The sequence below is a fragment of the Apteryx mantelli genome, chromosome 4 (genome assembly GCF_036417845.1).
Source record: "Apteryx mantelli isolate bAptMan1 chromosome 4, bAptMan1.hap1, whole genome shotgun sequence".
In the NCBI taxonomy this organism is placed as follows: Eukaryota; Metazoa; Chordata; class Aves; order Apterygiformes; family Apterygidae; genus Apteryx; species Apteryx mantelli.
The window spans coordinates 12,716,387-12,732,596 of NC_089981.1; the positions used below are offsets into that span (position 1 = coordinate 12,716,387).

The window sequence follows — 16,210 nt, forward strand, 5'->3', positions numbered from 1 at the left end:
ATAGGTGTTCTATCACTAGTAGATGTTTCATCCCTTCTGGCTGAGTTTACAAATGCTGTCCCTCAGTTGGCAGAAGGAGTTGAAATCTTTATTGAGCTGAAAGTGACAGAATTAATCTCAGACAGGTGAGAGGTTCCTGCCTCTGCATAAGGCTTACAGTCAAAGGGGGATGGAAAGAGGTCTCGCGGATTCCCTTTGCATTTCACTGCAAGCCTGTTAGGGCTGTTATTTCCCCTGACTTCCTCTCCTTAAAGCTGTGCATAACTATAGCAAAGATTGTGTCCCTGTGGTCATCTATGGCACCCTAAAGAAGGATTTTACAAGTCTCTTTCTTTCAAACTGCTGCCAGCATATTTTACAGAGAGCTGATATGACTGCGAAACATCATTATTTCTGCCCAAAGACACACAGCTGGGGAGAAAACTGATCTTCAGTATGTTATAGTCTGAATTTTGATCAAGTAGTGATGATTAAAGGCCATCACTCTCTCAGAAGCCGTTTATCTCAGTAACGCTAAAATTAGAATATGCACGGGGTAGTAAAAGCATTTGGACTATATGCACTATTATCCCACTGGCCTGACGGTCCCAAAATGCAGGAAAAAGAATGTGAAAATGTAGCCTTTTGGTGCTGCTAGTTGTCATCTTTCTGTTGCTGCAGAGGCTGAAGCTCAAGGTTTATCTCTTGTTTCTCATCATTAAGTATCATCAGATATGTGAAGTTCACAGTTTTTACACATATCAATGTTGTGGATCCTTATCTTCGGACAGAGATGTGAGCTTTTTAAACCAGATTTCTGAGTTGTCCAAAATTGTCTTTTTCAGTGGACTCCCAGCTCAAAGGAAAGAAAGAGCTTGAAAAGAAATAACAGGCATCATTTTACTTTACTGTGTATGTTTACAGGTTTCTGGGAAGAGCAATGTACACTACTACTCTTCCAGAAAAAGACAGGTAGATCGCCATCAAAGAGCTTCCCTGCACAGCAATGAGTCATGTCTGCACACCTCTCTCTGCACTGATTGCTGCTCTGATAGATTACAAAGCTCAGCTATGACATAAGGTCAAGGCCTTGGAAAGGTGTTAGCAGAGCTCCTTTAAATGAAGCGTTTCCAGAGACACCAGGTTGGCACAGACTGATGAAAATCCTAGTTAATGCCTGGCATCGGGGAATGACCTCTGTGTCCATCAGTGTTCCTGGGAGCCTTGGAAAGCCTAGTACAGTGTATGTCACCCTTCACTGTAAGGCAGACACCTAGTGCAGCACCCTGCTCCTCTCATGCTCCTATTTTACCATGCAATGAATCGCAGTCCCCTCAAAGGTCTCTTGCTGTCTTCAGCAGCTCTCTCAGGTTGAGGCACCTCATGTCAGCACACCAATATATGTGCAATGAAACCTGCTTGTGCTGTGCCATCCTGAAGGATTTGCTTTCTCTTGGAAGCTTAGCACCACCATCAATTTTTTTGTGTAGAAACGTGAGCAGACACCACTCTCCGAAGCTCGTAGGAGCTAGTGGGAAAGCATAACCTCTCAAAATACCTAGTTATTCCTCTTAATGCCAGGAGAAGCCTAGACCTGAGACTTACACAGCTCTAAGGTGTCTAAAGGTAAAAGCCACAATACCACCCCAAAGGCTCGGGTTTGACTGGTGACAGTATGCTCACATCCTTTTGACTGACAGTTTCCAAAGAAAGATGAGAGCTACATATAACTTTGAATTTAGTTTCAGTTCTATTCTAAACAGCCATGCTAAAAATAGAACAACATTCCTGAAAAGTCCCTCCTGAACACTTCTCTTTGCCTCCCCATGGTTGAGATGGACCCCAAAGAGCTGTGCTATGCAGCCCACAGAAGAGATGGTCTCCTTTTCAGCAAGAAGGTCATAAATGAGTTTGGGAACTGTGACAGTAGAGTAACTGATATCTACAAAGGACAAGTAGCTCGTGAAGAAGTGCACGGGAGAGTCCAGCTGTTGACTGTTCTGTATAGTGATGATGCTAAGCAGGTTTCCAAGAATAACAGTGGCATAGAAGACTAAGAAGAATGTGAAGCATACTTTTGCTAATGTATCATCTTGTGTGAGTCCCTGGAGGACAAACTCCATCACATTGTTTTTGTTCTTCATATACGTCACGTAGACAGGACCTGAAGCACAGAATAAAGCCACCTGAGATGGCATTAGAAACACAGTGTTATCAGTACACATCCATGTCGATCACTGGTATGTTCAATATCAGTGTATTCCCTTTTATGCCTTTTGGGGAAAGTTTCCTTTCAAAGTCAATGCTTCTCTCAAGGAGTGACAGTTGATATCTAACTCAGAATGTATTACTGAAGTGTGTAATAGCGAGCTCCGTTTATTTATTTGAGGGAGTTGGTGGAAATATCCTCCAGATTCATATTTCTGATCTTTGCCCCTTTTAAAAGGGAAGACTAGCTGCTAGGCTCCCTAAACATCCACTTTTGAAGTGTTGATTTGGAAATGAAAAACTGACTGAGAAGGATAGTGCATGTTACCATTTGAGTCTCAACACACTAGTCATGCCCTAAGGAATTCTGCTCAAGCAGTGAACGTACCTTCTTTTTCAACCCTCTGAGGGAATTCAACAGAACTAGTCCTTACTATTGCTCTCTGACTCTGGTAGAATGTCCATGCATTTCTGTGCAGCCATCAATATTCACATCATGACACAAGGCAGCTGGCTAATTAACATCACTTCAACTCTCAGTGTAGATCCTTCTGGAGGAGGTAAAGTGGACACCTACCTCATGTCTGTTTAGCAGAGATGTGCCTTTAGGCACAAACTGTCTTTAAGGCGCCCTAAGTGAAATCAGACCATGTTCAAGGCATGCCAGGAAACCTGAAGCAGGAGAGTCATTGTCCTATATGTGCTGTACTGGGCTACATCTTCTATTCACCTTTGCTGCACTCTGTGCAGTATGCAAGTATCACTAGTGTTCAGTTTCTACATTGAATAGATAGACAGCAAGAACTGCATAACAATGTCCACAGTACTGGCAAGTCTGGGATCTTAATCCCAAAGTTAAGATTGAGTACATAGGAAGTGCTGCAGCTACCTATTGACTCCTTGACTCTGTAACACCAGAAACTTCCTTTTGACAGATATTTCTGGAAATGGCATAGAACTGAAAAATAAGCAAAGAAGACACCAATTAAAACAAAGGGTAAAAAATTTTGAGTTCTTTCTAATTCATAAAATCACCTCACAAAAGTCACTCGACAGCGATGCCTCTTTTCAAAGGCAGGATTTCATAGTCATGCTTGAACAAAGCAAAGAAGCAAGATCAGAAAACTTGCACAGTTTATATTTGCTAGTCTCCAACAGTTTGCCTGCTGTTCTCCTCTGATGACCTTCTCGGAGCACTTCAGGCAGTTTCATCAAAACCTCTCAGCTCCAAGCTGCTTCTTGTGTGTCACGAGAGCAGTCCACATCTCTGCCAGGGCTGAAAACTACAGGGGATGAAAGGGACAGCCTGAATGTCTAGCTCCATTTCTCATTCTGCAAAAACAACTTCCAAGAGCATCTGCAAGAACAACTCTCTGTCTCTCTCCAGATGGGGAAGTTGTGGCAGAAATATTTCAAGTAAATTGCACAGCAGAAGCACAAGCTTACCAGAAGCAATGAGATCGCAGAGGCATGTGAAGTTTTCTTTGTCAGAAAGAATCAGTGGACGGGGAGCTAAAATATATATTTTGGACAGCTATTAGAGTAATCTCTACAGGGTGACTCTGGAACGTGATCACCTAGACCATGTCACATTGTGGGGGGGTTTGCTTGCTTTCTTGCTTGCTTTCCAGAGCTGTCCAGATAAATGGACTTCATTTAGTATTAGCTATGTGCTTCTTTTGGAAACATTTCTATTTAAAATCAACGTCATGGCGGACCATGTGCAAGATTTTGCAAATGCACCCCCTGCATAGAGCAGAGGACATTCGGGGAACCAGAGCATTTCTGACATTGTCCCAGGGTTTGGTCTGTAGATGTGCCGCTCTCCTGTGCAGGCAACACCTTCTTATCTTGAATCACACTTAAGCCATGTTAAGGTGCAACACAAGTGCAAGCAAGTGTTTATAGGGAACGTGAAGTGAAGGAAGAAAAAAGAAAGTGCTTTAATTACTTTCAGAGTGCATTACACAGATGTCTTTCTCCCTCACGCACCTGATTTGCTCTTTTCCTCCTGGCAAGGTAGGAGTCAGGGTCCCGTGGCTCCTCGTGGCTCCTTCGTCCTTGTGGAGAACCTTAGCTGCTACAACTAACCTCCTTGTGGCAGCTGTGACTGGCTCTGAGATGATTTAATCTTCCATCTTCACATTTCTTCTCTTCCCTCCTGCAGCAGTAGCTGTTCCAGCTATTCCCTTGGAATACATGTTTCTTCCTTTGCCTGGGCCTGTAAATGTCCCCTGTTGGGCTAGGAGTTATCCTGCGTACAGGAATTATTCCCAAATAACTCTTTTTTTTCATTGACACATAAAATTGTGCCCCCCAATGCTTTCTTTGCCCCGCAATGCTTTCTTTGGTGGCGACAATTTCCTACAGTGAGCAATTTATCTTTCACTTGGATCTTTGATTCTCTATTAGTCTAAACAGTAAAATGCAAAATCTGAGGCAGAGATGAAGGGCAGAGGGGATGGCTAGGAAGGAGGGCATTAGTGATAGGTGAACTACTGCAGAAAGGCAGAGAGTTGCTGCACTGGAATGGGAAGGGGAGAAGCTTCTCCTCATATCATCTGCATCAGCAAATGACCCAGCCAGCATCTAATACCAGCAGTTTAACTGCTAACCCATGGATTCAGCATATGACAATGCAGTACTCCTAAGAAGGCATTTACTCCAAAGAAAAGGGGAAGGAAGCCTTTGGTACAATTGCTTCCAGCAGCAGGTGACCAACAGCCCTTGCAGACACCTTGGGCCATCGTTTCCTAGCTGAGTAGATTACAGAGTAGATGGAGTTTGTCTGACAGAAAGTTTACACCTGGGAGAGCTCGGACTAATGGGATGCTCTGCCTGGAACACATTTTAATATTTTTGACAGCATTCATTTCTTTATTTGCTGGTGTCTCAGCAGTGCTTGGAAGCCCCAGTCCTGGGCCTGTGCTATTCAAAAAGAGAACATAAAGGGAATCCCTGCTAGTCACAGAGTTTACAATGCCATTCCAATCAAAACATGAACTTTCAGGGTCTTCCTAATTACTGCAACAGCTAAAACCAAGCTTTTCTTCAGAAGGGAGCTTTCAGTAAATTTTCCAAAATGGAATTATAGTGAGAGAGACTTGATTTTCTCAGCTCCTGAGAAAATGTTACCCCATATCTACACCTCACCCTTTTCACGCCAAACTTTTCTATTCCACAGTTTTCTCATGGCACTTTTCATCTCCTCATTTCTCAGCGTGTAGATGAGTGGGTTCAGCACGGACGTGATGACATTGTAAAACACAGCTACGGTCTTGTCCTCTGAGAGATTTCTGGATGGGCGTATGTAGGTGAATGTGCATGGCCCAAAGAAGAGAATCACCACAGCAATGTGGGACCCACAGGTGGAGAGGGCTTTGTACCGCGCTTCGGACGTTCGCCTTTTCAAGGATAACAAAATGACAATGTAGGACGTGACCAGGATGAAGAAAGAGACCAAAGAAATCATTCCACCATTGGCAACAACAATGATGCCTGCAACATAGGTGTCGGTACAGGCCAGTTGCAGTAGGGGATGGACATCACAGAAGTAGTGGTCAATTTTGTTGGGACCGCAAAAAGGGAGGCTAACGGTTATGAGGGTCTGCACCAGGGAGTGCACAAAGCCCCCCACCCATGAACCCATCACCATCCAGCCACACACACGCCTGGTCATGAGGGTGGTGTAGTGCAGGGGTCTGCATATGGCAAAGTAGCGATCATAGGCCATCGCTGTGAGGATGAAGATCTCAGCACCGCCGAAGATATGAAACCCAAACAGCTGTGCCATGCAACCCCCAAAGGAAATGGTTTTCTTCTCAACAAGGAAGTCAGCAATCATTCTGGGAACTGTGGCAGAAGAGAAGCAAAGATCTGCAATGGACAGGTGGCAGAGAAAGAAATACATGGGGGAGTTCAGACGTTGACTGCTAACTACAGTGACAACGATGAGCAGATTTCCTGCCACAGTAACAATATAGAAGAACAAAAACACCACAAAACATATTTTCTGCACCCCTTGGTTTTTTGAAAGGCCCAGAAGAATGAATTCCTTCACACTGCTTACATTCTCCATGTTGGTCAGTCGGGTGCCAATATGCAATATACAGCTTATACACCTGGGAAAACAAAGACAGACACATGATTCATCAGCATTTTTTTCATTATTAATAACGAGTTCTATATCAGAAGTGGATACAAACCAAGAAAGATATAGCATTAGTATTAAGCTTATGAAGCGTTTAGTTTCTGTCATGTATTTTTTCACAGCTATTTAATTCTCCACAGTACAAAACTTCTGCCATGGCTTTGGTGGCACAGAGATAGGTGCACTCTGTGATATGTTCCTTAATCCTGGTCCTCCAGGATCTTGAAGGACTGGCTCCATGGCTGGTAGCCTTCCATGCACTAAGGACATGGCCAGAGTGTTCACCTTGGGCACTACGAGCCAGATAATGCAGTATGTTTGCCCTCAGGGGAGACAAAGTCCCTGACAGCAATCTTTGTAAAATGAGTGTCTTTAAGAATACCTGGAAATATTGCTCAGAATGATGATTTGCTTTATAAGTACACATGATCTTTGAATTCTTGTTTAGAAGGGAAATGTACCCACATGCAGAGAAAAGAACTCTCTTGTGTATATACATTTTGAAACGTAAATATGAAATGTCACGGGCTGAAAAATGAGTTCTGGGAAGGTTATCTATCATGGAGGGGAAAAAAATTGCACATATGACTTAATGTAGTATTTCACATTGTTCTAAATCTCAGCATTGTTTCTATCAGAGGAAGGAAGAATGAAAGACTCTTGTGAGATCTTCTGTCCCATCACTGTACTGATTTTACCTAGTATGATTTTTGATACACTCTGCGTGATCCTTTCAAGGGTTAACTTAGCTTAATGAAGCTAATCTAACTAAACTCCTTCAACAGCCAGTATAAGTCTCTCTATAGGCTGATTCAGAATGACTAAATTAGGGTCCTTTGCAGAACCCCTTTTGGTCCCTGAAAGTAGCGCAGAGCTTTTTGTAATGCCATCCACCTGTTTTAGGTTATGGCTGAGCTCCTTGTCCCTAGGCATTTCTACATCCGTACAGTTTCTTATTCGAGACAAGGTCACATTCCAGCATAAACATGGGACTTCTTTGGTTCACCCTGTATTCCAGCTACAACCCATCGAGCATTACATGTCACTAATAAATGAGTAGCCCACATGTTTTAAAAGAATGTAATGTTTCTAGCTTGCCTTTATGCACCCAGACCACCAGAGTTCCTTTGGTCAAAGAAGTCTGGGAACTACCAGATTAAACTCTTCACAGAGAGTTTAAGGTCAGCCAAAAGCGGGCACTCTTTTAATAAAAATATCCACTGTATGGGCTTCCTTCTAGGATCAAAACATTCCCCATCAGCTGGTGTTAAAATGCACCATTTTAAGTCCTGCAGAATTACATCACAACCAGGTCTTCTCATTTGTCTTGGTGATCTGTGAGCAAATCTGTGGAATGATTCAGTTAAGCCAAGTTATCTACCAACTACTTCAATCTGCAGCATAATCAGAAATTCTCGTGCAGGCACAAAGTGATGAAGCATCCACAGGAAACACTGAAACTGAGAAAAGCCAAGATTACTTTCAAACCCACAAAGTGAAGCCGAGAGAGGAAGTGGGCAAAGGTAGGGACTTTTCCTATGCTTACAGTTGTACTTACACTAGATGAAAGTTTTTCAAGCAGAAGGGTAAAATTTACATGGATGGTTCCCTTTCAGATATTTCTACAAGGAAAAGGATCAGTAAGAACAACGGGAGGTCAGTTTCTCCCTCGTCTTACCAGGTCGTGATCCTTTCTACCCCTCTTCCTTCTACTGAGCAACGACGTAGACTTCTCAACAAAATAAATGACAGGGATGAAATGAGCACACCTTTATGGCTGTGCAGTACCCAGTCGAAAAGAAATAGCTGGGCTCCATCCAAGCCAGAGCATCACTGGAAGCATACCACAGCAATCGCAGGGCCACATTTAGGCAGCCGGAAAGGAGTGACCAAGAGAGAAATGGTCAGGGGAAACTGTATGCCTGAATACCAGCAGGTGGCAAACTCCTGAGCTAAAAACAAGGTGTGCATCTACAAAAGGACCGATTCACAATTCAGACAGCTCAACTATGTATCTTTCTTGACAAGGTCCTTTCCATCACCACCAAACTGCATTTAACAAACTACCCATCTGTCTGATCTCATCTCATCGCCTTAAGTCATGTAGGCACCTGTACCTAAGCTAGGCATATTACACCTGACCAGTCTACTTGTAGATGTGATGAATCATGTGCTGCAGGTACCCGTTTCTTACTGTTGACTCCAAGAGGATTACTAGAATGACTAATTCAGTAGAGGATTGCCACCAGTTATGGCTTACCTCTTCAAGTGCCTTTGCAGGGGTAGACCTGAGCTATATGACATAATGCAATCAGCTGCAAAATAAAATGAATCTCATGTGTACTCTTAACATCTCAGAAAGGGTGAGAAATTGCACCATCTCCTTACTGCATGCATTCTTCCCTAAAATCTCAGGTGGTTATGGGAAACAAAAGAATAATATTGAAGCAATCGAATCTGCGGCTGTAGAACTAGCTCTGTGTATGATTCTAGCCAAAGATAACTAGATATAACTTCAGTGGAAGTTTCTTTCTGTATTTTCACATTTGTTCAAGAAGAAAGGAAAAGGAAGAGGAAAGCAAAGCAAAGCAAAGCAGAGCGCATCAAAGCGAGAAACCAGAGAAGCTGCAAAACTTACCTCGCCTGTGTTTAGAGATCTAATTTTTTGTGCAAGGGCTGTACAACTTTATCTCCTCAACTTCTGTCTCCCCTGGTATGAATGTGTTAGAGCACAGCACCTTAATGAACATAGAATGGCTTCTGGAAAGCTTCCAAAACTTGCTTAGGAGGTGGCTGTTAGTGCATAATCCAATCCCATCTAATGTATTACTTGCTTTCGTGTGTCACAAGTGCATCTTCATGTTTCCTGCCTATGTGAGAAGTGGTTTAATAGGCTGTGTGGATGATGTGACCTGGGTGTGCTGAATGATGCTTTCATACCCCAGCAGCTGCAAAAAGGGTTGAGAAGAAAACCATTTAAGCACCAACCTTTAACCCTCTCCCAGGAAATCTTCCACCTGCAGGGCTCTTGGGGCTGGAGGAGGGAGGGGTGGAGGCTTGGTGAAGGGAAGGCGTGAAAGAAAGGGGCAAAGGAGGAGAATGAGTTCTGTCTCGACTGAAAAGTTTAAGTAAATATATTTTAAAGAAACAGTTGTCAGTCAATGCTTTTATAATGATATCACAAAGGCATTTCAGGGTTTCTCCATAAGAAATAACAGTCAAAGGAGTAGCCGAATATTCAACTGGACAAGCATATGCATGGAACTATCCAGCTAACGCTTCTCGGAGTTCTTCCTTACTCCAAGCTGATAGTTGTATAGATTTCCCATGTGTAAAGGGCCATTAGGTCCACTGCTCTGGCTTCCTAGCATTGTGAATGCTAAAACAGTCCATTTGTAATCCAGATATTTTCTCTCCTTTTTTCACTTTTGTGTATTCCAAAAAACATGTAAAAGAGAAATCCTCATTAAAGGAAACAAAGAAAGAAACCTCAAGCTGTAGGAAGAGTCACCATCCTCCAGGGATGGTAAAGAATTCCTATCACAGGAGTCTTTTAAGGACAGCTTGGGCTCATTTCTCTCAGGAGTGGTTACGATTAAGTTTTTATAGGGACAGAAGATGTCCTGGGTGACCTCTTGATGACCCTCCAAGTCCTATCTCACCAGAAATTTCATCACTGGAAATCCAGTGAATAAAGCCTCTTTGCAAGAATTTGCATGTTTTAACAGAGGTCAGTGAATTACCAAGTCAGTCAAAAAAATCCTTCATTTACGAATTGGGAAACTGAGGGAGGAAGTCACCTATTTAATGCCGATGGAAGTCAGCGAGTTTAACCCTGACTTAGTCACTCTAGGCTCTTCTGCGGAAAAAAAGGAATGTCTCTGGAGGCAGATTCATCTGATCTACCTCAGAACTGGTTTTAGGATGTGATTAGGTGTGAAATAGACATCTAGCTTTTAAACAAAATAACTTAGGGCGGACAAATCTCACTGTCACGATGGGCCCCATCTTTCTTAACCTGAGCAGCTGCAGTCAAAGGTGAACCTATGAAATGAAACCAACGAAGGAGGACAGCAGAGAGGTCTCATGGTTTCTAGTGAAATCTCTGCTAAAGCAATATTGTAATCAACCATTAAAGGGCTTCTCCAAACCTTGTTAACTGACATGAAATGGCTTCAGGAATACTGCTACTCCGTAGAATTAAAATGAACAAAAAAGAAAAGTTTTGACCCCTGTTAGTTCGTTGAATGTTCTGGTGCAGACATTTTCCCTTCTTTCTCTGCCCTCAACTTAATTTCAAAAAATCAGATTTAGATCCATTCCTTTTAAATCCAGCCCTTCACTTGCTCACAAATTGTTTTAGTGTTAATCAGATCCACGCACCAGCCAACCCAGAAAGAGAGTAATGGAGAAACAAAGGAGGGAAAGATTGAGGGCAGGAGCCAAAAAATAAAAATAAAAAATAGAAAGTCTGGAGAGCTGGCTGGAGAGGCAGAGAAATGCCCTTTCAGCCCTGCAGCAACAGGCAAGTGCCAGTGCCAGGAAGAGAGGTGACCCTCACAGCAGCTACTGGGAAGACAGTGAGATAAGGTGCTGTGGCTGGGAGCTGAAAGCTTTCTCAGAAGCACTAGGGTGAGAGGCCTTGCATGGCACTGCGTAAGGACATATCACAGACAAGGATCTCTCTCACCCAGCTCCCTGGTCCCCAGCACAGCCCTGCTCGGAAGGGGCACATCACCAGCTGAGCTGCTCCCACCACAGTGGAGATGTCCTGGCTCCGCTGGGGGCTGAGCACTGCTGCCCACCTCCCCTCAGTCCCCTCTGCAGGCTGCCCCACCCTCCCACACCTCCTCGCCAGCAGGGATTTATACAGCAGTCTCTGCAGCAGTGTCTCTGGGCACTTGGCTTCCTTCTCCGCACGTTGCTTTCTCTGCAAACGCTTGTCAGAAGGTGACTTTCCCAGAGCCATGCAGCCTGTGGTGACAGTTCCTCCTGCCCAGGAAGTAAATGACTGGGTTGGTGCTGCTGTCCCAGAGAGATGAGCCAGGGACCACCAAAAATGGGAATTTACCAATGTTTGGCATGCAATAGTAATGCTTTTTCACTACTTCTCCCTTCTTCAGACAGTCGCACGATATAAAGAACACAAGAACTGTCTGTCCAAAGTTATAGCTTGACTCTTGCACTGATGCTTTGCTTCCCAGCTGCATCCATGAGCAGCTCTAGTTTCACAGACCTTGCAGAAGATGGCCTACTGCTGCTCAGGGTCACACAGTTTGAGAAATTGTCAGTCCTCTTCCCTAATGCCTGCTGCTGATTTCACAACCTCCCTCAACACAACTTCTCCTTCCCCAAGGGTCCACTGTCACTGCAGAACCTCCCTTAGCACACTCATCACTACTGAGTGTCCTCTTCTGCCCTCAAAACCTCTCCCAATACAGGTTGTCACCATACATTGTCCCCTACTACTTCGCACAACCTGTTCTACAGTAGGGTCTCCTTGAACTCTCTAGCCAGCCTTATGACACCTCAGCAGCCACAATTCTGCAACCTCTCCTAGTGTTACCCTTCAATAGCACCTGTTCCAACTCCTTTGGAGGTTTTATTGACTGACAAACTATTTTCTCCATGTAACAGTCTGTTCAGTGCCTCATTTTGAGGACCTCCTTGGTCCTCAAGCTGCAGACTGTGGGGCTTACCATTTTATAAAACATAGATATCACCTGGTCTTGGTCAGGCAAGGAGCCAGAGCTCTGGGGTGTGTAGCTGGAGTGCCAAAGGATATGGCAAAAACTATCAAGTGCACAGGTGGAGAAGGCTTTGTGCCTTCCCTTGCTGGAGTGACACCCCAAGATGGCAGAGATGATGTAGATGTAGCAAAATGCGTACCTGCAGTATGACAAAGATGTCACCTAAGATGCAAAATGCTGTGAGGATGATCTTGTTAACCCTGATGTCAGAGCAGGAGATACCAGAGATCAGGGGTACCACACCACGGAAGTGACTGGTGATGCTGGAATGGCAGAAGGACACCCAAAAGGCACAGCTGCTGTGTATCATTGAGATTAGAGACCCACAAAAGTAAGAACCAAGTCACAGCTGGATGCTGAGGCTTCATGACATGACAGCTTTGTATAGCAGTGTTTTCCAGCTGGTCATATGCCATCACAGCCAGAATGAAACATTCGTTGGTGCAAAATGTAGAGAAACAATACGTCTGGGCAGCACAGCCACCAAATGAGACAGCTTTGCTCTCTGCTAAGAGACTTGCCACCATCCTGGGGGTGATGACTGAGCAGCAGAGGTCTAAGACTGCCAAATGGCTAAGGAAAAGCTATTTGGGAGGATGGTTTGGGGAGACAATCCTTATCAATGCAGTCAAGCCCAGATTTCCAACTACAGTCATCAGGTAAATAATTGAAAGCATTACAAGGAGAGTGGGCTGTGCTTCTGCCTTGTTGATTAGATGTAGGAGGAGGAACTCAGCTACTGTGGTGTAATTTTCTGCTGCCGTTTTGCTCAGATATTTGTTCACATTAGGTAAGCAATCTTGTCTTGATACACTCTGGAGAACAACTGGCAAAAACCGATCATGATCATATGCTCCCACTAGCGGTGACCAGCATACTTCCTTTGGTCAACGAGGACAATACTGATTTCATCCAACATGCCATTCTGAAATGGAATCACTTGTCTGTGTTATCCCAAACCAGCTGCAACACACATTATCTACCTAGATTGTTCCAGTGTGAAGCTGGAGCACTATGAATGCCACTAAGTCACAGTCTAATAATGGTAAATACATACGTATCAATGTTCAAGAGCTGTTAGTGGCAAGTAGGCTAAATGAGACTGGAAACAGAAGAAATAGTCTCTGACAGATCTTAAAGAGGTAGTAACATTTCCCAGTTCTTTGAATTCTTAAATCAAAATTACATATGCTAGTGAGCATTTCAGTTACTACTGTTTCCAGGGTCTGAGGGCACTAATAGGCCTTAATGGGCCTGATCATCCTCGCCTGAGGCATCCACTTGCACCTCCTGCCCATGGGCCCAGGAGCCCCATTTAAGCTCAACCCTGGGCCTTCAGTTTCTGTCTGAGCTGCCCTAGAGGAGCACTGATCTCCAGCTCAGCTCAGCTCAGCTCAGCGTGCAGACTCCATTGCTCTGGACCCTGCCCTGTGGGCTGACTTCCCAGCTTGACCCTGCACCTATCTTGTCACTTTGGGCCTGCCCAGTAGGCACTGGACTCTCTCTGTCCCTGGTTACCCTCACCAGGCCTGATCCTGACTCTGACCCGCAGGCTGACTTCTCAGCTTGACCTCATACCTGCTTCATCACCAGGAACTCTCCTGGTCATCTGCACTCTTGGTTGAACTCGGCTACCATCTCCAGGTCTTCTCTGCCCACCTGACTCAGGGCCAGAGGGACAGGCCCTGGCTGCAGCCTCCTGAACTTATCATTCTACACATCCTGAATAGGGAAAAGGAAGGAAAAAATGGGCACTTCTATGGCATAACTCATCTCATCATGTAGCAGATGTCTAAGATACTCACATGAACCATTCTGTAAAAACACCTGTTACTTTTTTTTTCCTCCCCCTCCCTATTGAGAAGAAACTAAGATGGAAGACAGAAACGAAGGCATGCTTAAAGGTATATCTCTAGGTGAGATGAATTCCATAAGCAGCCATATGCATGTAGAGCTACTCCAGATTTATTACAAATAAACCAACTATTCCTTCACTGCCATAGTTATAACTGTGATACTAATATTTTTTTAATTCAGAAAAGGATATTAAAGTCCACTGGTTGGATTCCAGCTCTTTCCAGTCAACTTGATGGCATTCTACTAGACAAATGTCTGATAGAAAATACTCTTTGATTAATTCTGCTCATTCCTGCACCAAACCAAGCTCCATTCACACTCATAACAAACTGACTGTCTGACTAGTAGGTACATGGATGTATGAATTCCTGAGCTGACTTTTGAAGCTGTGCAGGATATACAGAGTTACCTGTGAAGACAGAAATGGATGGTCAGCATCTTTGGGGAAATTAAGGTTTCAAATGCATTTGTCTGCATGGGATTACAATGATATTCCATAGCAGATGTCAGCTGCACTTAAACTCCACGACTATGAAAAGAGTTAAATTCATATCCATTTTCACTTATCATGTCTTTATTAAACCAAAGGTAAGTAACTGCAATTTGTTTGCACGGAAGAATACATCACTACAGTCTGCTGCTGCTGTATCAATTCTATCAATAAATTGGACATACAAGCCACAAAGAACACGTGTGAAAATTAGGCTATTCTAGGATTCCTAGACTGTAACATTCTAGTTCCACATTGTCCTGACATGATGTTTTGCTAAATTTAAGTCTACTTTTAAATAGAAACAAACCTTATCTATCTCTGTTATTTCTGTTTTGTATAACAGAGATGGTCTCTTTCCAAAATGTTGAGAAGATTTGGATTTATTCCTCTCTTGGTAATACCCAGCACTCTGAAAAATAAGGAGAACAGGCTTTTATCTCTCTGGTTAACGATGGAGCTTCTATATGTGTGTATAGACATCTGGAGATCAAGGGTCTATGAGCAAATTTGGTAAATAATCCAGTCCTTACTGGAAAAAAAAAAGATTTACAAGCAATTACATAGCAACTTATGGTTGGATCATACAAGAACTTCCCAAATGAACACAGATGTTACTTCCCAGTTGAGAAAGCAAGCAACTCCACCTGTGTTGAAATCCAGTGTTGTAGCAGGCAGGATTAAGTAGTGGGTGTAAGAAAATGAATGGCCATCCTTCATAGCAAAGAAACTAGAGATGGGAAATAGATCTTTCAACCACTAATTTCTAAGGCCAGGAAAATGCAAATTTCATACTTAACCAGTGCAACTAGTAAATCCCCTCCTACATAACGTAAGAGTTAGAAAAAAGAAAAAGAGAAGTTTTTTTTTTTTTTTTTTTAATTTGATCTTAGTATGTAATATGGCTCAGATATCTTTCTCAGCTCCAATATTTCAGGATACATGAGAAAGTAACCGGGTTATAATTACACTCACTGACTTGGATTCCCCAGTTGGAAGGACAAGATGTGAGGTTTTTGCTGTCTGCGCTTTGGCTCTCTATGATGTAAGAGATATGATCTCAGAAGTAATCTCCTTCACCTAAGCTGTTCATCTCGTGTTCTTCATAGTTTACAAAGAAGATTCATGGATCCCGGGCTATGAAGATGTCTCTTCTAAGAAAAGATGAACGGTGCCCAAGAAGTGCTTTTTTTTTTTTTTTTTTTAATTAACCTTAAAAGAAGATTAGATTGGTGAGGTCAGATGGACTCAAATCTGCTGCAGAGGTTTAAATTTGGGTAAGACAAATCCATGTGCTCAGCTATAACTGGAATAAGCTGGGACAGCCTTTTGCTCAAGCCTGTGACTAGATGCATAGTCAACTGTCCGAAAAGAGCATGTCGGATATTTTTGTGCCACAACACTCAGATATGATGCAATGCAATGTTGTTCACTACAATATAATTACAAGACAATACATTAAAACCAGTATATATGTATATATATATATGTATATATAACTGATATTATCAATAAACGTTGAAAAATGGAAACTTTCTCAACCATCTTACTTATTTCGAATTCTCATTTTCAAACAAATAGATAGGGTCCAAAAACTTTCTCAGCTCTGTGGACACGCTATGATCGTGCTTTGCCACCAGATGGCGAAGGCACAAACCTGAGTGTGTATAAATGTGTATACACTGGTGCTGATGTTTTCCAGTAAGTTGAAGATGGCTATTTTATTTGATGGATTTTCTTTAGCCATAGTAGGGCGCTATATTTTAAAAAAATTTT

The 16,210-nt window shown here is 43.1% G+C and overlaps 1 protein-coding gene across 1 annotated transcript; it reads right to left on the minus strand.

Moving 5' to 3' along the window:
* Positions 1-5,371: 5,371 nt before the first annotated feature.
* Positions 5,372-6,265, minus strand: LOC136992047 (olfactory receptor 4S2-like; the record flags this gene model as incomplete). The annotated part of the gene is made up of 1 exon (XM_067295728.1): positions 5,372-6,265. A coding segment is annotated over exon 1 (894 nt), but the record flags the coding sequence as incomplete, so codon positions are not given.
* Between the last annotated feature and the right edge of the window lie 9,945 nt (positions 6,266-16,210).